Source organism: Tamandua tetradactyla, chromosome 2, assembly GCF_023851605.1.
Source record: "Tamandua tetradactyla isolate mTamTet1 chromosome 2, mTamTet1.pri, whole genome shotgun sequence".
NCBI lineage: Eukaryota > Metazoa > Chordata > Mammalia > Pilosa > Myrmecophagidae > Tamandua > Tamandua tetradactyla.
The window spans coordinates 207,731,447-207,750,791 of NC_135328.1; the positions used below are offsets into that span (position 1 = coordinate 207,731,447).

Below are 19,345 nucleotides of genomic sequence, written 5' to 3' on the forward strand. Positions count from 1 at the left end.
GTTTGCATATTGATTGCATGGTAATTAAGTGGCTTCATCTGCGGAAGGGATGTGCCACCTGCATTTCTAAAGCTCCCCAGTCGTGCACCGGGACCGGCCTCACCCCGGGTTTCTGACCGTGGAAACTGGAATCCAGGGAGACTGGTTCCTGGCTACTAGACCAGAGTAATGTCGTCTTCATTTAAGATATTACTCTTTATTTTTGGAAGCGATGGGATGAGTTGGGAAGGAACTGGCCAAAATGCTCCAGACAAAAAATAGCATAGTCAAAATTAAATAATATGCCACACACACAAAAGGAATAAATATGAGGTTCTGGCTTCATCAGAAGCTAATGCACTGAGCCATTGTAGGTACCTGCAAAGTAAGATTTTTCCCTTTGGCCCCATCTGTGCCCCAAGAGGGGAAGGTGTGACATGAGTCCAGGACCCAAAGCCAGACAGAGTTGAGCAAGGGACTTTATCACCCTAGGCCTCAGTTCCCTCATCTGTGAAATGGGACAAGTAAATCCTGGAACTTCAACTTCACAGGCTGGTGAGAATGGAGGCTGGGCCTGCAACATAGGAAACCCTTCACAATCCCAAATTTGCTTTCCAGAGTGGCAGCCCAGCTGGAAATGAGCATGGTCTGTTCATTTCTCATTATTACAGCCTTGCAAATTAATACAAGCTACCTTCCAGCCCACCCGATGTCTTTTTTCTGTCCACTTGCCTGAGTAGCCTGCAAAGTTCTAAGTGGCATTCTCTGTCCCTGCTACTCACCAGGAGGAAGCAGATGAGTGGAGATTCAGGAAGGAGAAAGGCATGGCTTCCGTGTGCATTAGTTTTGTCATATTGTGTTTTGCTGTCCATCAAGGGGAACAGAGTCGGAGCTGACATATCTCAGGCTGGGTCACAGAGTCCAGCTGGGATTCCAGATCTCCCCCACCCGCCCCCCACTCCCCCATCCCCCACGTGTGATTATTTATAGTCTATCCCCCCCTGGGAAGGGCTGCCCCTCCCCTTCCTTAACTTTCCCCTAATCTGGTCAAAGCAGGGACTTGTAAGAAGTTTTCTTTCTAGTGAGAATTTCATTACAGGCTGTTTTCTTCGTTTTGTTTTTTTGCCTTCCGGCTGAGTGCCTGAAGCTTGCAGGGGGAGATAGGTCACCCCAAGTCAAAGCAGGCGGCCCCTATGAACCTGTCTGTCTCTGGACAGGGCCACTGTGCTCCCCTGGCAATCTCTTCACTTCCTAGGACTCGCCATTGTTCAGGGCTGCAGCCAGCTGCGGGCGTTCATCTTGGGCGTATTTGCAATCCGGAGAAAGAAGGGGCATGGGTAGGGGCTGCGATGCCAGAAGGAGGAGGGGGGCAGCCACGTGACTGCACACACATCCACCAGGCCCTGTGACGGCAGCGGCACCGCACGCAGGCATTTAAACCTTTTATTGTCACTTAAACCTTTCCTGGGGTGCAGGCAAAAAGGGCTGGACTCTGAAGGCAGCGCTGACTCCCCTTCCTGGCTCAGCCACTTGTGAGTTTGGTGACTTTGGGTAAATGACCTGACCTCTCTGAGCCTCAGTTTTCCAACTGTAAAACGAGGGCAGATACTTTTAGGGCCATGGAGGACCCGTTGACCTACACCTGTGCACAGTGGAACTGACAGCCACCCGAGGACACAGATTCCTCGTCCTCCAGGGACACACTCAGACACACTCACCCCACATCACCAGTGGATGCACACTCAGATCTACATTGTGCTTCCTTCCCATCCCCGGAAGACCCCTTCACACAACAATCTAACCAGGAACCAGCTCTTTCTCCTTCCTGACTCCCAAAATATGATCCAGCTGCGACCGTGGCGACAACAAAACGACACACACGAGACGAACACCCTCTTAACAGGAGATTTCAACATCCGCCTTCCAGACAACTCCCAAGGCAGACTAATAGTCTTCCATTCCTAATCCCAGACCTAAGTCAACAGGGTGGATGGGGTACCCCTTAAAGAAAACAAATCAGCCAGCCCTCATGATGAATCTTCTCTTAAGGACCAGCCTGTCGCCCTGGAGGAGGCTGGAGCAGCCACCGCCCATGAACAATTCCCCCGTGAATTGGCAGAGCATTCCTAATTCAGATGCCGGCATAAAAGCCACCGTTTCGCAGTAGGAAGAGTTTGTGCTGCCTGGATTCAACTGCTGGCTCTGCCACTTGCTTGCTGTGTGACTCTAGTGACAAGAAAATCTCTCTGAGGTCTGCTTTCACCTGCAAAATCGGGATGATAGAGTCCCACACTGGGGCGGGTGGTGGGTGGGGGGTCAGTGAGATGAGCTCTGTGAAGCACCTGTCATAGTTCCTGAAAATAGCAAGAGGAGTGCAGGACTGAGGGTGCAGGCTGCTGATGAAATGTACCTGCCACTTACTGTCTGCGTCCGAAGGGCAGAGAAACTTCCTGTGCCTCGGTTTTCGTATCTATAAATGGACATTACAACGATCAAGGGGTTGCTGGGAGGATTTGGTGAATTCATCACTATAAAGCATTTCACCCAGAGATCAATCAGGTATTTTCTGAAGTAGTAGATGCTCAGTGAATCCCGGCCTCTTTCCTGCCAACCAGGACTCACACCAAATATCACCTTCTCAGAACAGCTCTCCCTTACAACCCCTCTAACAATGCTCCCCCATCAGCCACTTTCTATCATGTCACTCGACTTCATATTCTTCAAACCCATATCAACCTTCCGGAAATATCTTCTGATTTGTAGACTTGCTCATTACCTGTCTCCCCCAGCCTGAGCTCATGGGCTCAGGGGAAGCAAGGTCTTGTGTTGCTCATGGCTGTATTCCCAGCCCCTGAACAGTGCCTGGCACATAGTAGGTGCTTAGTAAATTTCTCTTGCAAGAATAAAATGGTAGCTCTAGCTTCACCTTCCCCAGGCAACGGGGATGGGGAAACATGGGGGATGATGGAGGCGGCAGGTGGGCCCTCCCTTTTCCTTCCATTCCTGCTCTCCCAGTCCACCCCCACCCCACCCCCCCTTGGGAATGTGATTCCTGGGCTGCTGACTCATGGGCCAGCCTTTCCGCTGCCCAGGACTCTCCTGCTGCCTCCTGCCAAGGGGCCAGTGAGGCTTGATGGGCTTACCTGGGTGTTAATCCCCCAACAATCCCCCCTGGCCTGATCCGAGAGCCGGCCTCCATTCTTGTCCTGGGTCTAATTAAGTGCCTGAAATGCCACTTCCCCTTTCAAACCAGCTGCTTTTCACTGTGGCAGAGGCAGGTAAAGCCCAGCCTGCCTCTTTGAAGCAGAAGAGGCCGGAAGCCCAGGCAGGTGCAGGGACGGGGGGTGAGTACCAAAGGGGGAGGGCAGGGGGAGGGAAGGAGAGGACAAACACCTGCAAATCTCCTAACTCAGAATTCCTCATCTTTTCAGAACCCTGAGTCCTAGGAGACCCAGCCAAAGGTAAGGATCCCTCCCCAGAGAACATACACATACATACAGATACTTACAATTGTGAATTCAACTCTGGGATTCATGGTCACCCCTTGAAGTCTCTATAGTATCCAGGCTAAGTTGATATGACACCACTTTCCTTTAAATATATGTCTATTATAAAGATAGAAAGATAAATCTAGAAGGATATATCTCCCAAACTCAACCAGGTTAACACTGGGAAAGGAGAATTTTAATTTCATATACATTTTTAAGATTTGAAATGTTATAAGCACATATTACTTTTGTAATAAATTTTAAAAAACATATGTGAAAAATAAATGCATATAAATTTGAGAGTCCCTGATGAGACAATGTGCATTTAACCTGGGAAATTCTCATCTGACCCCTTTGTGGATCATCTATTCCATATAAATTAATCTTATTTCTTTCGTCTCATTTTAATCACTCACTTTCTATGTGCCAGACATCTTTTTTGTGTTTTAGCTCACTTATTTCTTTTATCTTTATCCCCATTGGACAGATGAGTGCACTAAGGCTGAGTGGGGGGAGGCTCACAGCGGGGAAGGCGAGGCTGAGTCTCACAGATTCTGAGTTCAGGGCTTCTTCGGCAGCACTTCAGCTGTGCTCGGTTATAAAGACCGAGAGCCCAGCGCTGAGATGAAGGGGAGTCTCTGGGCGACCGCCCCCCCATGGGCAGGGGGCAGGGCCAGCAGAACAGATGACTGCCAAAGGTCAAGCCATCAGCACAGGTACTGAGTTTCTTGCCTTGTCAGCCCCACGGTTGCTAGCATGGTGCCCAGGCCACGCTAAGAACATACCCTCCGTAAGAGCAGGTGGTGGTGACCTTGATAAAAGGCGAGAGAAACTCCCACTCTGACTCTGCTCTCAATTTGCAGTGCAACAAGTAACAAGACCCTTTGCCTCTCTGGGCCTCAGTTTCCCTATTTGTAAAACAGGGGGTTGCATAAATCCAGTGGCTCTCAACTGAGATGGCCATCAGAATGACCTGGGCCAGTTTGTCCAAAAGCCACTTCCCTCAGATTTCCCAAATCTGGAAAGTGCCCAGGTCTCCATGTTTTGCAAACACCTGGGTGATTCTTGGGTATACCTCTCTGCTCTCCCTGCTCAAAGGTCTTTCCACCTCTCACACTCTGTATTTACCCCTCTTTTCTAGGACCATACTAGGATGGTGTTGCTACCCAACTGCACCATCTGTCCCCCCAGCAAAGCACAGAGAGGGTAACTGCCTCTCGGGGTCACACAGCAAGCTGGGCAGGGACTCAAGGGGCAGATCTCAGTGTCTGGAGACCAGCTCTGGCTGTTCTTCCAAGGAGACCTCACAGCCAGAAAAGGAAGTTCCCTAATCAGGGGAATAGAAGGGGAGAAGGGTCATTTGTCACCAATAAGCCATATCAGCTTATCTCTGAAGACCAATAGCCCACAGCAGCCCGGGGCTCTGATCTGTGGAAGGAGGAGGTGTAAGCAGAGCCTGATCAAACAGATGGAAGGACCAGAGGGATTGGTCCCTGCTCCTTCCTAGGATAAAGCCTACTTCACAGGAGTTTCCTCTCCTATTGGGTAAGGATGCTGGTTTTTACTTCTTTCCTGCCAATGCACACTTACCAGAGTATCAGAGCTGGAGGGACCTACACCTGCAGCAGCAGCCCTAAAGCTCCTGCTCAGAACCCCAAGGCTCCATGGAACACAGTCTGGAATCTATTAGGAGGGTACATGAGTGGTTCAGTGGTAGAATGCTTGCCTGCCATGTGGGAGACCCAGGTTTGATTTCCGAACCAGGCAATCCCCCCAACACACCCCCCAAAAAAGGAAAAAAATCCATTAGGCTAGTCTTGACCTCTCATTGTCAGACAAAGGTACTGAAGATCAGAGACATTAAGTGGGTTGCCCAGAGTTACCCAGCAGTTAGTGCTAAGGCCATAGACAATGGGGCTCTGAAGGTCGAGCCCCAGCCACAATACTGTGGTTATTTTGGTTATTTTCTTTCAAGGGCTTTATTTTTCCTTGCTGTCCAAAGACTTTCCCACAAAGATGAACAAATTCATCAGAGGGACAAATCTGGGCATCTGTCAAATCTCAAGGTGCCCATGGGTGCTCATGAGTGTTGGGGGGCGGGTAGTAGTGGCTTGGTCTCTAGTTGCCCTGGGCCAGAAGAATGCGGAGGCTGCTGGGGGCTGCAGCTGTCCACGTGGACAAAAGAACAGCTGGGCTTGTGCCCTTCTGCCTCCTTGGGTGAATGGAGGGTCCTGCAGACCGAATTAGGTGAGAACTCTCCCGCCTCCCCCCACCACCACTTCTTTGGGCTAATCTACTCACTGTGTCTCAGCTTCCCTCTCTGTGAAATGAACCCTATCAGCATGGCTCCTATTAAATACAAAGGGTAATCAACAGCAGGGATAGGAAAGGGCCATATTTCCCATAGTTGCATTCCTTCCAAGCCTTCTTAATTCCTGCAAATTAGATTTTGACCAGTTTATTCCGCTCCCCTATCAGCAGGACTGCTGGTGGACCCAAGAGGTGAGTTATCCTCCCTTCTTTGCTCTTGCTCATGTTATTTCTTCTGGACCTCAGCTTTTCCACCTGTAAAATGACCAGATGACCTCTAAGGTCTGTTCAAGTCTGAATTCACTCTTTGGAATCTCAGCATAGGAATTCTAGAGTCCCTTTAACCAGCCTGGTAGCCAGCCACCCTGGCCGCAGTCGGGCATGGGATGGGAGGAGCCTGGAGCTGAGCCTCTATTTCCCTACCCTCCTCTCCATCTCAGCCTGAGACAGCCCTCTCCTAAACATCTCTCCATTCCCTCTACCACCTCCATTCCATTCCTGCATCATAGCATTGACTTTCTAGCAAGTGTCCCCACACTTTGCAGCACATTCTCTCAGTCCAACACTCCCCTTTTGAAATCTCCTCTGGAGCTCCCCATTGTCCTTGAAATAACTCAACATTCCTCAACTAAGCCTTTGAGAAATCTGTGGCCTGGACCTGGGAAGGCATCGAACCCAGCAGAGCCCACACAGTGTAGGGACTTCATAAATATTTAGGGTATAAGCAAATGAAGAGTTAAAATGACTTCTAAGACATTCCAGCAAGGGTCCGTACCTACCCCTACTTCAAGGGGATATGGGGGGGGGGGCGGAGGAGGGGGAGGAAGATGTGAAGCAAGAGTTAAAAAAAGGATGAGAATGGAAGCCAGCCAGGCGGGGAAGACCATCTGTGCACATACCCCACCTGCCTCTTTTATACCTGGAAGATGTTTCCACCACCTTCTTCAATCACCAAATGGTCTGCCTAGCCTCTGAGAGAGGACAGAACCCACCAGTGTCTGCTGGACCCCCAACTGCTGGTTCTGTTTGTTTCTCCTCTTGGCCAAGTCCCGTCTGTTTGGGTGAGGAGCTGCATGGACATGCCTATTTCTCTTGTGTCAGATTTTAGAAAAGGAGTGGACTGAGCCATGAGCTCCTGGCTTTATTCATCTGTTCATATGGTTAAGCATCCCCCCCCCCCCCCACTGCTGCCCAGATTTGGTGGTCACTTATGGAATTACAGCCCTGTTGCTTTCAAGACAGCTATTACTATCTTTTTTTTTTTTTGTCATAGGGGAGAGGTCTCTAGATTGAAAGAGGGCCTCAGAGGAGACAAGGATCTGGTGGAGATAGGCAAAGAGTATTTATCCAGCCTCCCCGTATGCCCTGCGCTTTATAAAATTACATTTTCTTCTCTACCAAGCACACACTTTGAGGCTGTCATCCATGGATCCATTTTGCAGAAGAAGATACTGAAGTTCTCAGAGTACCTCACTCAAAGTTACTAGATCTTTTAAGCTTCCCGGTCTTTTGCTTTCTCCCTCCTCCCCCCCGCCTCCTCCCCACTCAGTCAACCTCCTCTAGAACACCTCTGAGCTGTTCCCTCTGGCTGAGGAGACATCACCGATCACAGACCTTAGCAGGCCACAACCTGAGATGGTTTTTGGATACCTCTGGACCCATCCCCCAGGGTTCCACCAGGTGGAAACGGAAGACCAGCCAGGCAGGGCCCTGCGCATAAGCCAAGCAACCCTTAGCGACAGATAGGATTGCTTCAAGGGCCGTAACTTTCTCTTTTCCTCCCCCAGCCCCTCCCAAGAGTGAAACCGACTCCAGGCAGCAGGGGCGGCGGGGGACTGGCTCCTTGGCCCCCACCCCCACCGCACTGAAGCTCAGTGGAAGAAGCCCTCCGCCCGGGTCCGGCTTCCCCTCGCCCGCCCGGAGCTCGGGTTTTGTTGTGGGGTTTTGTGCGTCCTGTTTTGTTCGGTCTCCCCGACCCTTCCCGCGCGGGGCCGGGCCCCTCCCCCACCCTCCCCCGGGCCCCTCCCCCTCTCGGGCTCCCAGCGTGCCCGCTCTTGACTTCATCCACTAAGTCAATAGCCCGGGCGCGGGCGGACCGCTCCCCCCGCGCCGCGCCGCCCCGCGCCGCCCCCCGGTTTTCTTCTCGGGATAATGGGGGCTCTTTGTGGCCTAATCAGCCTCCTGAGGGGCCGGGAGGCCGGGAGCGCTTCCCCCGCGGCCGTCGGTGAAAATGAAAGCGGGATTAGGCCGCTGCCTCGGCCCACACCATAGTAAAGCGCCACCAGGCATTCGCCCCTTCAAAGCCCCTTTCGGGGGTTTGGTTACTTTATTTCTTAAAGTTGTTTGTATTTCTAAAGTGGCCATTGAGGCGCGAGGAGCAAGCGGGGGCTGCGCGGAGAGGGCGGCGGGGAGGTGGGGAGTGGACCCGGAGACCCAGAAGCTCTCAGGGCGTCCCTCTCCCCTTCCTCGGACCCGCCAATCAGTCTCCTGTGAGCTTCCCCGGGCCAGGGCCGGAGGAAGAGGCTTTTATCCCCACTAATCAGATAGCGAAACTGAGGCTGGGGCACCAGGAGTACCTGACGCAGATCTCCACGGCAGAAGACGGACTCCGGGGATTCAAACCCAGGGCGCAGCCGGGAGGGCAAACCCCGGGTCCTGCGCCACCAGATGCAAGGAAGGAGGCGTTTACGGCTGCAACCGCCCGCCGCGCGCAGCTCCGGCCTCCTGGGCCTCGTCTTGACTGGCCACTGCCGGGAACGTCCCATCTTGAAACCAATTTGACACCCACCCCCCACCCCCCAGGGAAAGAAGTTTACCCCCATTTATTAAGGAAAGTTCCGGAGCCTCTTTTCTTTAGATTCATTCCAAGCACCTCCATCATAGTCGAGCCTCCGCCCTTAGAGATGCGGGGGTAGAATCCTTCCCCATCACCAAAGACGGGGTGGGGGAGGGGGTCGGGGTGCGAGAGGGTGACGGCAGGGAATTTGAATTTTGGCCTTCGCAGGTAGCAGGAAGGAGGAGAAGAGGGGTGGGTAGTGTGACCTTGGAGGTGGTGGTGGGGTGGCAAAAAGCAGAAGCAAAGGGTTTCTCTCCGGGGCCCCTTCTCCAATCACCCACACATAGGAATTTCTTTTTTCTTCTGGATCTTCCGACCTTCCGAAGGGTGACTCCGAGCCCAAGAAGTGTGGGCTAGATGGACACTGCAAGGATGAGGCGCGGGGAGCGGGGAGGGGGGTGTAAGAGACGGGGCGGGGGGGGGGGGGCTGGATGAAAAATTGGAGAGTGGAAAGCGCAGGGCTCCGCGTCTATACGGCTGGACCCGCGGTGTGAGTTGTAGGAGTGGTGACAAGAAAAGGCGGGAAATAGAGGCGCTTCTGCAGGCTTCCACTGGAGAACAAGAGGATTCCAGAAGGTTCCTTAAGACTCCGACTCCACCCCCCGCCGCCCCCCCTCCCCCGCCCTCCTACCAACCCTGAAGCCGTGTCTATGGGGGCTCACTCCAGCTTGGCTTAGATTTTCATGTCAATGTAACTCCGTAAAGGCTGCGCGACTCTAGGACAAGTTTCCAGGGAACAGGAGGGCTTGATCTCAGACCACAACCTATACGACAAAAGTTAACACAACACACCACCCATATACATGTAAACCCCCAACACTTAGCCCGAGTGTTGTCCCCTTGTCACTTTTCCCTCACCTAGAGACAATCTCCCCTCGTCTGGATTCGAACCCTCAGCCGTCCCCCTCCACCTGTCACAGCGCTGAGCCTTGGGACCATGCAGAGGGTCCCGTGGAAAGGCGGCCGCCACCCACTCCGCTAGGGCTCTGGGTCCCACGGAGAGGACCCCAGAAAAGTTTGGGGTAGTTTTCTGAGCCACTTCTGGGGACCGCTGCCCCACCCCTTTTTCTGTCTCGTCAGGGAACCGCTTTGACCCTCGGTCTTTTAGCGGCGTCAGACAAAGAGTGCAGAGAAGACGAGAGGCTTGGGAGCCCTGCCGCCCGGCGCCCCTCCCGCCATCTCTCGCTCGAACCCGCGGCCCTGCAAGGCCCGGACCAGTGCCTGCGGCTCCCGGCTGCCCGGGATCAGGATGGGGGCTGCTTGCCAAATTCTGCCCCAGCCCCAAATACACCTTGTTGTGCTCACACACAGAGCTGCACAAACAACACCCACACGGACCCCAACCCACACAACATTGGCCAGCACCTACACATACACACACAAATAAGCAGGCACACGTGGAGAGCCAGGTAGCATGCATAAACAACCACTCTAGACGTATCTGTTTATCTGTGGGCTTGTTGATTTTCTGTCTCAACACCTGGCTGTGAACCCTACAGAGGGCAATGACCTCGAGGTCACTCGCATTGAGCACAATGTCTGTTTTTATAGAGTGCGTGAATAAATTCATACATTCACTCCCAAAGGAAAATTTCTTTTGTGAGGCAGACTGCGGGGAGCATTTGTGCTTATCTCTCCAAAACCAACAAACAAGACAAATCGTCAGAAAGGATCCCCTCCAATAACCCAATGGGGGGTGGGCGGTCTGCTGCCAGTGTTTGGGAAAAGTGGGGGTCAGCCAGGGCCCTGTGCAGGCTGGCTCCCAGCTTCTCCTCTCAGCCTCTCCCCATCTCTTCACCCTGGGCTCCCACTGCTGGAATCAGAAGTACCCTCGAGAATGTAGACATGAGGTTCTTAACAAAGTGTGGCTTCTGGAGACACAGGAACCCCTTTTGCTGTATGCACAAAAATTTTGCCTGTATGAATGTGTGGAAATGGCCAATTTCGTAGGTTTTATCAGATCCTCAAAGGGCCCAGGATCCCCCCACCCCAAGGATATGAATTTCTGTTTTAGCGCAATCTCCTGTTTTTCATAGAGGGGAACAGAGGTCTAGAGACATTGATAAAGGAGCAAGATGGTACTGGAACCCTCACTTCCTGGGCCCTCCATGGCGCGCTTGGCCCCTTCGGGTTTCTCCAGCCGCTGACAGCCGGGCTCAGACCCGGACCTGGAGAGCAGGCCGTGCGAGTGGAGAGTCCAACTCAGCCGCAGAAAGGGGTGTGCGAGCTGGATCCGGAGCAGCAGGAAACCTTCAGCTCGGAGCCCGGGGTCCTAATCTTACCCTCTACCTCCCTCCAATCTGCAGCATCCGAAGCCAGAGAGTGCAGACGGTGGCTGGCAAGCCATGCCTTCCCCAAGGCCGAGAACTTTCTTAGGGGCCGCTGCTAAATCGGGTGGCGGTGAGCCTCCCTCTCCCGGCAGTGAAACCCAGGCTGGCATGCTTACTCAGCGACGCCCTGAATAAGGGTTTCCCGTCCCCCTCGCTCCTCGGCGCGATCGAACCCGGCGCTCGGCCCGGCCCCCTTTCCCGGTCCCTGGGTCGCGCGGCGCAGAGCCCCGGCCCCCGCCTCGGAATCCGCCGCCTTCCTGCCCCGCCGGCCCGGCTCGCTCGCCTCTAATTAAGCGGCGGGATCGCAGGGCAGCCGCCGGGCCGCGGTGTAATATGATGAACTGCCTTTGTGCCGGTGTCACCCAAAGCGCTTCTGATAAGGGGAAGCCGCGGAGGATCAAAAGGGCGGCAGCGGCTCGCCCACCTCCCGCCTCCCTCCGCCCCCTCGGCCGCGCGGCCGGGCGCTCTCCCGCGGGCTCTGCCTCTGGGTCCCGCCGCCTCTCCGGAGCTGCCCGTCCCGGGGCCAGCCCTTCCTGACTCTGCGCTTCTTTGTCTTTCCTCTGGCTGCCAGCGCCTCCCTCGGCCCCTCGGCTTTTCTTCCCGAGCGCCCTCGGCCCCTCCCGCAGTTCTCTTCTCCCGCTCGAGGTCTTTCTCACTCTGAATTTTCTCGCGCGCTCCCTGCCGACGCCCTGGTCCCTTCCGACTCAGTCCCGTTCCACTTCTGTGACTTTCCGTCTCCGCGGCGTCGGCGCAGCCCACCCACCCCCCTTGGTTCGGACCCGAGCTCAGGCGCCAGCGTATCCCCGGGACCCGGCACTCGAGTCTTGGAAAGGGCGGTTCGCTGACCCGCAGACTCGGGGGGATATCGGGGCAATGCACCCGCAGCAGGCTCGCGGAGCCCCGCACCGGCCCCACAACCCCCCTCACCCAGCTGCCGCCCGGCGGGCCTCCGTGGGGACAGAAGGCCGAGGCACGCGTCCCCAAGCCGTCCTCCCGTGTCCTCGGCCTTTCCGGAGCTGACTTGGGGGTACCACACCTTCCCCTTGTCTCTCCCGAGGCTGTCACAGACCCGCGGATGCTTTTGCTGTCCCCGGGGGCTGAAATTCCTGGTGTCACCGCAGCAGCCTCCCCCCCCTTCGCATCCCCTTCCTTACGCCCCTTCCTTTTGCCCCCCATCTTCCCTTTGCCCTCGACCCCTTCTCTTCCTCCTTTAGGTCCCGCCCCCTCGTATGCTACCCCCCCCCCCCACTCCCAGATCTTTCCTGGCCAGAGTCCCCCCCCACACCTTTGTTTGAAGTTTAGGAGAGGCCTATCTACTACTGGCGAAGTTTCCCCCTTAGGTCACCGTTCTGCCTTGATTCGATTTGGGAAGGCGAGTTCCCTCCCTCCCCTCGCCCGACCCCAGCCGGGGCCAATCGCTCCAGAGCAGGTCAGAAAGGGCTGACCCCATTTCCACCTTTTCCTCTTTCAGTCAGAGTTGGGGGATGGGGGAAGAAGAAGGAAGGCCCAGAACTGCAAAAAGGGGGGGGGCACCCAGATATTCCAGCAACGCCCCCCCCCCACCAACACGGGCACCACTCCCGTCCTCGACTGGATTTCCTAGTTATTCCATTGCTGTGGAGTGGAGGGGGGAAAACAGCTATCTCTTTGGAATTCCTGGAATTTGTGTCCCCCCCCCCAGTCATGGCCTTCAGGGCCCTAGAGCCTCTGGGGAGCCCTCCTCGACCGCGGCAGCCCTTTGGGGCCTCTCTTTACCCGGCGCTGTCGTGTTTCTGGGGTGTAAGTTCTGTCTGGCCTTGGACCATGGGCTTCCAGGTCCTGAGTCAGGGACCTCGTGCGCTTCCTGTTAGCGTCCTTAGGCGCCCAATACTGGACCTGATAGAATGAAACCTCATCAGCTTGATGGATGATGATAAAATGAAGGAAAATAGGAACCCCACGGGGGTAACCTGGAAGGAAATCTCCTCTGCTCAGCTGTCTCTCCCCACATAAACGTATACATTTTCACAGAATATTATTTATCTATAAGGTAATGTTGACAACTCTCATTTTCAAAAAGATATTCTTGGGGGGGGGGAGCCTAAATAATCACCTTCCTGCTTTAAGGCTACTGTTATATGTGCTTTTAAATCCTTCCATGTAAATTCCACTGAAAATTTGGAAAGCTGCGAAAGGGGAGGGGCAACGGGGATGCGGGCGGTTAATCCGGGTTTAAGGCAGCCATGCAGTCTTGGGACCAGGGTTAGACTGATTGCGTTATCTCTTCCCAACATTTGAGACGCCCAGATTTCACCCAGCCAAATAGCTCCGAGAGCAGCACAGATGGCTGCTGTGGTCGCGCCTCAGGAAAATGTGTTATTAATATCTAAATAACTTCCCAATACTGTCTGGTAAATCTTCCCTCCACCATTCCAAATGATGAATTCGTTTGAAGTCTTCCCCCAGCCTCATCTTTTCAACGTCTCTCTTCTCTCTTCTTCTTAGCCAGGCTTATTTCAAACTGGTAAATATCTAATTCCTTGAACCGCTGCGCCGGGCACACGGGTCTTTTAGGTACAAACGCCTTGAGACAGCCGCTGCGTGGCGGTGCGTGCCCGGAGGTGAACACAGAACCCGCATGCCCTCGCAGCGGGGGGCCCCACCCGGTTTAGAAATGCCCGCCTTCGGAAGCCTGGAGCTGCGCGAGCATCTCAATCTGGGACCCCAGCCCCTTGCCTTGCGCGCCCCGGGGAGCCTCTCTCAGTACCCCGTAGAGTCCCCGCCCCACGACACAGCCCCTGCGCGGCCCCCACTTCCCACTGCTTCCCCAGTTCTCCCGGGTGGATAATTACCCTCCGCCCGTCTGTTCTCCCTTGTTTAAAAGTTTGTTTTCTAAATGTCTTCTATTAGATTATGTTCGTTCATTCCCCCTCCAACCTTATCTCCTTCTGTCTCTTCTCTCCTTGCCCGTCACACTCGATTTAGGCACGAGTTTATCTGGCAAACAGTTTGCCGACTTTGTTTATTTACCGCGGGTTCTGGGGCCGCGAGCGCGCGAGCGCCAGTGTTTGCCTTTGTAACACTTATCTCTCCCGATTGTTGCTCTTCGTTAGTCGCTCCCTCCTCCCCCCTCTCTTCTCCGGTCGGGGGGAATTAAAGAGGGCGCCTTGTCAGCCCAGTGTGGGCTTGCCCCCTCGCCGGAATATTCCCCCCTCCACCTCCTCTCCGCTCACCCCACCCCCCCCCCCCCCCACCTCGGTGAGCCTCTCCCTCCCGCTCCCTCTCTCCCTCTGGTCTCACTGAATATCCACCACCCAGCGCTGCCTAAAGCCGGGGAATTGCCTGACACCCCCCCATCTCCCCCCTCCCCCATCTCCCCCCCCCCATTTTCCTCCGATCCCCCATTATGCGAAGCTGATCCCACTCTGAACAGCCTCAAATCCCGCCTGGACTCTGTTTGATTAGATTGCCAACCCGGGGTAATCCTTTGATTTGGTGGAGTGTCAATTACCTTTCTCTAAACACACATTTACAGAGGAGGGAACTTGTTGGTTTAAATCAATGCAGATTGTTTCTTGATAAATGGACTATCTCGTCCCCTCCCTGGCTCCCTTCTCCAAGTCCTCTTTTCCTCCCCCCCCCACCCCATTCCCTTTACGTTCTCGCCCATCCGGTAAACAATGCCCCTTCCAGGTGTGAAGCCCCCCAAATGGTGTGGGCTGAGGGGACTGTGCCCCCCTTCCCCTATTCATTCGCTCCCCCGGAGCCTAATTAAATTTGGCAGGTCCTTGTACACACAATCAAAACAGCTTCTTCCAGTGTAGCAAACGACCGAAAACCGCATTAGCAGCTATCGCCGCTGCCAAATTAAATTGTTTCCCACCTCCTTTTACAAGTGTCTAAAACCGACACTTAGGGCGCTCCCCTCCTTTCCGATCCTTCCCCGCCATTTCTCACTCCACACCTGTATGCTTGCTGCTTTAAAACTAAATTAAGGAAAATGTAAAGAAAAACAGATCTGCCTCACACTCCCCCCCCCCCCCCCCACACACACACATTGGGGAAGTCTTGCAAATTCTCTGCAAATTTTCCAGCAGCACTCTGACCTGGCCTTTTTCCCCCAAAGGAAAACGCGTATACTTTTTTTTTTTAAAGTGACTTCTTTTTCATATTTCACGTTAATCAGTCCCCACCGGCTTTCTAGCTCAGTGACAACGTGGAGCCTGGGGTCCCTTGACCAGGTCAGCTTCAGTTTAAACATGTGCATTGTGAATGTTGAGGCACTGGTGTTCGTGTAGTTTACTATAGTTATTATTGCTATTAGAATATTGCTTATTTCTTCCCACTCACCCCTCAGCTCCCGCAGGGGAACTCTTGGACTCTGCAAACTCTCTTAGATTCCTCACACTAGCTTTCTCTGGGCTCAGACTCTAGGACATATTTTTCCCTTCCTGTCCTTCCTCAAATCCTTTCTTGGTTGGGTCTCGGGCTTGTCTCTCCTCTGATCCTTAGAGAAAAAAAAATGAGGAGAAAAGCATCTAAGTGAATGGGGGCAAAGAGCTGTCCACTCCCCTCTCCAGGTGTGCAAGGAATGACCATGGCTCCTATCAGCAGTGGTCTGAGAATCTTCACAACCAACAGTCCTAATAACCGAGTCTTAACAAGGATGGGGGTGGGGGGAACCCGAACATCCTCATGAATATCAGCCCAAGGGGAGCAGGAGTGAGCTGTTCAGAGATGAAAGTGCACAGAAATAAAAGCTCAATTTAATCTGCTTTAAAACCCTTCAACTTAACGTTTGTGCTTCAAACTCTGAGAGTGAGGACTGATTGCGGATAAATAGTTTCTTACCATGCCTGGAAGCTATTACACCCCTCTCCAACACAGTTTCCTATTCAGCAGTCCCAGTTTTCATTACCAGCTCTAATAAGTCTTAACATTATTAAATGCCAAGCGGACGATAGGAAGAAACGGACTCAGGGAGGGATCTCTCTTTAGTGCTTAAAGAGGAGAGCTCTTAAACCCCTTCTTTGGCGGCTCCCTGCCACGAGTCGGGCAACCCTGGGAGAAAGTATTTGTCAAGAGTAAGAAGCCAAAACAAAGTTGACTGTGCACCCCACCCCTTGCCTGCCCCTACGAGCCAGCGGCACCTCGGCCTGGACTTGGCCGACTTGGGTGGAGGTCGGGAGGTCTTTTCTCCTTTAACTTGGCAGTGGAACTGAGGTCTGGGGCTGGGATAGATCTGACAGTTTCCATTTGGGTGATTCCCTGGGATGCCTGGGGACTGGCTCAGGTACTTAAATCAGAAACGGATACAGTTTGTCCACAGCAGAATAGACAACTCTCTCACACACAGCCATGCTGCCCATTCACACCCAACGCAATCATACTTCACCCTTATGCACTATGCCACTTGCACAAACATACTCCGACCCAAAGCCCCACGGACAAGCAGTTCTACGTGGAGACGCAGACGCGGCTCCCACCTCCAGCCAGGGCTCAGCATCAGAGCCCAACCCGCAGGCCATCACTCACACTCGGCGGGGTTCGGGGACAGCCGGCCCGCTGCCTTCTGAGCTCCTTGCATTTCTGTACCTTCCCTCCAGGTACAGCACCTGTGTTCTCAGCCTCCAGGGTCTGGAGCGGAGCAAGTGCCTCACCCAACCCGCGGAGATCTGGAGCTTCCTGTTTCCGCTGCGGGGAAAACCTCTCTCCAGCGAAGCCACCCATGAGCTTTTTTTTTAAAGCCTAGACCAGCACTGGAAAACCCTGGACTCCTCTGAGTCGGAGAAACCCCCCAAACCACCATCTTCCTTTGCTTTCATTCTTTCTCAGAGGAAACTGCCGCAGACCAAATTGAACATCCACATAAAAATCTCTCCAAATGAAAATCAAGTTTTCTTCCCCTTCTCCAGGGGGTACCTGCCAGAAGGGTTACCAGAGGAAAACTTCCTGGAAAGGTTTACTCCATTTTTATGTCCCCCCCTCAAAAAAAAAAACAAAACTATTTTCTTTCCAATGCAAATTAGGGTAAGGTTTGGGTTCCTAACCACCTCCCCTACCAGGGGCCCCAGGGCTCTGGGGCCGCCCTGTCTTAGCCAGGGACTATTTGGCAACGCAGGGCTGCTTCCGCCTCAGACCCGGGGCCCCTCGGCCAGCCCGGCACAGCGGGGTGCCACGCACAGCTCGCGCTCCCTTTCTTCCCGCGCCCTTTTGTCCCGGGCGGGTCTGCGGCTCCACTTGGGGCCGTGAATGTCAATAGCCCGCCCCTTCCCCGGCTCTGGGCTGCCCTGCCCAGGGCCCCCCTTCCCCTCAGGCCTAGCCTGTGGGGGATGGGCCTCGCTTAGAGTTGTCTTTGGAAGCGGGCTTTGTCTGTGAAGTTCATCTTCAAGGTTGGGAGCGACTGCTGAGACCTTGGAGAAGGACCTGGGCTAGGAGTGTGCCTGAGAGGCCAGAGGAGGGAGGGGCGTGCCGCGAGAAACCTCTGGAAGGAAACTTGAACGATCGCGCCCCTCCCAAGTTTCCAGGTCCCAGAGCACTCTCCCCCCACCCCCCGCCCCGCCCAACTTTTTCCGCAGCCACCGTTTTGCAGGTCCGGTGGCCCCAGCCTTCGGTGCTTCTCTGCCCGCTGCATCCCTGCGTGTGGGTTTGGGGACGTCTGCTTCTTCCTCCCCGCGGGTTGTGACTTGAAGTTTTCCATTTCTCTTTCTTCCCAGCTCCCCACATACCGCACACTAAGTCACAAAGAGCGGGCACGGGGGTGGAGGAAGGGCTCTTCTGTCCTGCACCCGCTGATGCTTTCCCCCGTCAAAACACAAAAATACAATTCTCTTTGCCTCGGACGTGCAGGCCCTTGAAAGCGAAGTCTTCCCTAGCTAATCGCGAGAAAAGGCAGGGGCCGGGGCTGGGACTTCAGCCTCCGGGAAGCCGCGCTAAGGGCGGAAGGGGAAGACGTAGGGACCGAATCTGTCTCCCTGGTTGGGATCCACCGACCCTGCGCATCTCGGAACTCGGCCTCAACTCCCGGCCCCGCCGACGCGCAGCGAAGAGGAAAGCGCCTTAACCGGGCGTCCCCGGGCCCCACTCCCCGCTGGCTGGCTTCGGGTCTTGGCGACCCGGGACTGCGAGCCAGGCGGCGGCCCACGCGGCCCTCGCTAATTTTTATTGATTGCAGCGGTCAGTCAGCTGTCAGGCTGGGTTTCAAGGGACCGTTTAGAGAGCGTGTGCGGGTCTGGTTGACAAATTCACTTAGAGAGCCGCGGGCGGGCTCCTCCTTCTTCCCTCCACCCCTTTGCCCAAGTTTCCTATAAATAATTGATCGACATCAGACTGGCAGCCAAAACGCCAGCCGCGGAGGCCACGCGCAGCGGAGGACTCGGCCGGCCGGGCGCGCGCGCGCGGGGGTGGGTGGGGTGCTGAATCAGCCGCGCACGGTGCTCGAACCCGCGGCCCCGGTCCCGGGGCGCACCGAGGGGGAGCCTTCCGTCAACGCTGGAAGACTCTCGGCTGCCCCGGGACGGCGAGTTCTCCAGCTCAAGGTCGGCTCCGGTCTTCCCGCAGCCGAAGCGAACCACAGGTCCGCACGCTCGTGGGAAAACGCGCACTCGGGCGGCGCAGATCTTGGGCGGGTCCCTACCTTTGTCGCCCAGGATGCCGTCAATACTGTGTTTGGCCTTCTTTTCGCCGTCGTCCTCCTTCTTGTCCGCTTCGTCCTCCTCCTCTTTCTTCCCGAACTTGATTCTGAGCACGCGGCTAATCGAACTCACTAAACCTCAGAAATTCAAAGGCAAAAGAGCGAATATAAGTTGTTGGAGCAGGAGCGCGCACGGAGGCCTCGTCCCCTGGGAGAGTCACGAAGGTCTCCTTCCCCCTTACAGCTCCCACACTTAACACACACGTATGCACATACCCCTACCCAAGGCACAAGGACAACCATGCACTTCTGGAAGCCTGACTCACAAATGGGGCACTCACATACAGGGGCACCAGCCCACTTGCATTCCTATACACCTTCTTGCACACACGTGTACACTATCGCATGCTCTAGATGAACTCACACCCATGCACACTTCCCCAGGGCATCCCTGGAGACCCTCTGGCCCCTGTCGTTGCTATTTGTGCACTCTGGTGTGCCTCTGGCCCTGCTTGTCTGAATGTACATGTACGCACAAACTCACTCACATCAGGCTGTTTTCTTTCCTATGGGCAGCATAGTCTAAGACTTTAGGACCCACTGATGGTTGATGGTTGGTGGTGGCAGCAGAACAGAAATGATGATCTGGAGATGGGGAGTCCCAGGAAACCCACAAAAATCACATATGTCCTTGGGTAGACCCATTTCTCTAATCCACTTCTCCAAGAGAAAGCTCTAAGGGAGCTCTAAGGGAGCTTTCTCTTATTGCCTGAACTTCTGGGTTAGCTTT

General features: G+C 54.5%; 1 protein-coding gene across 2 annotated transcripts in view; it reads right to left on the minus strand.

Moving 5' to 3' along the window:
- PAX7 (paired box 7) overlaps window positions 1-19,345 on the minus strand; it is a 103,170-nt gene that overhangs the window by 79,747 nt on the left and 4,078 nt on the right. Inside the window, exon 4 of one of the 2 annotated variants that reach the window (XM_077137982.1) lies at window positions 18,559-18,687. In XM_077137982.1, the coding sequence (XP_076994097.1) occupies window positions 18,559-18,687 (129 nt within the window). Of the gene's footprint in view, window positions 1-18,558; window positions 18,694-19,345 lie in introns of both variants that reach the window. The other variant, XM_077137981.1, reaches the window with a different exon arrangement.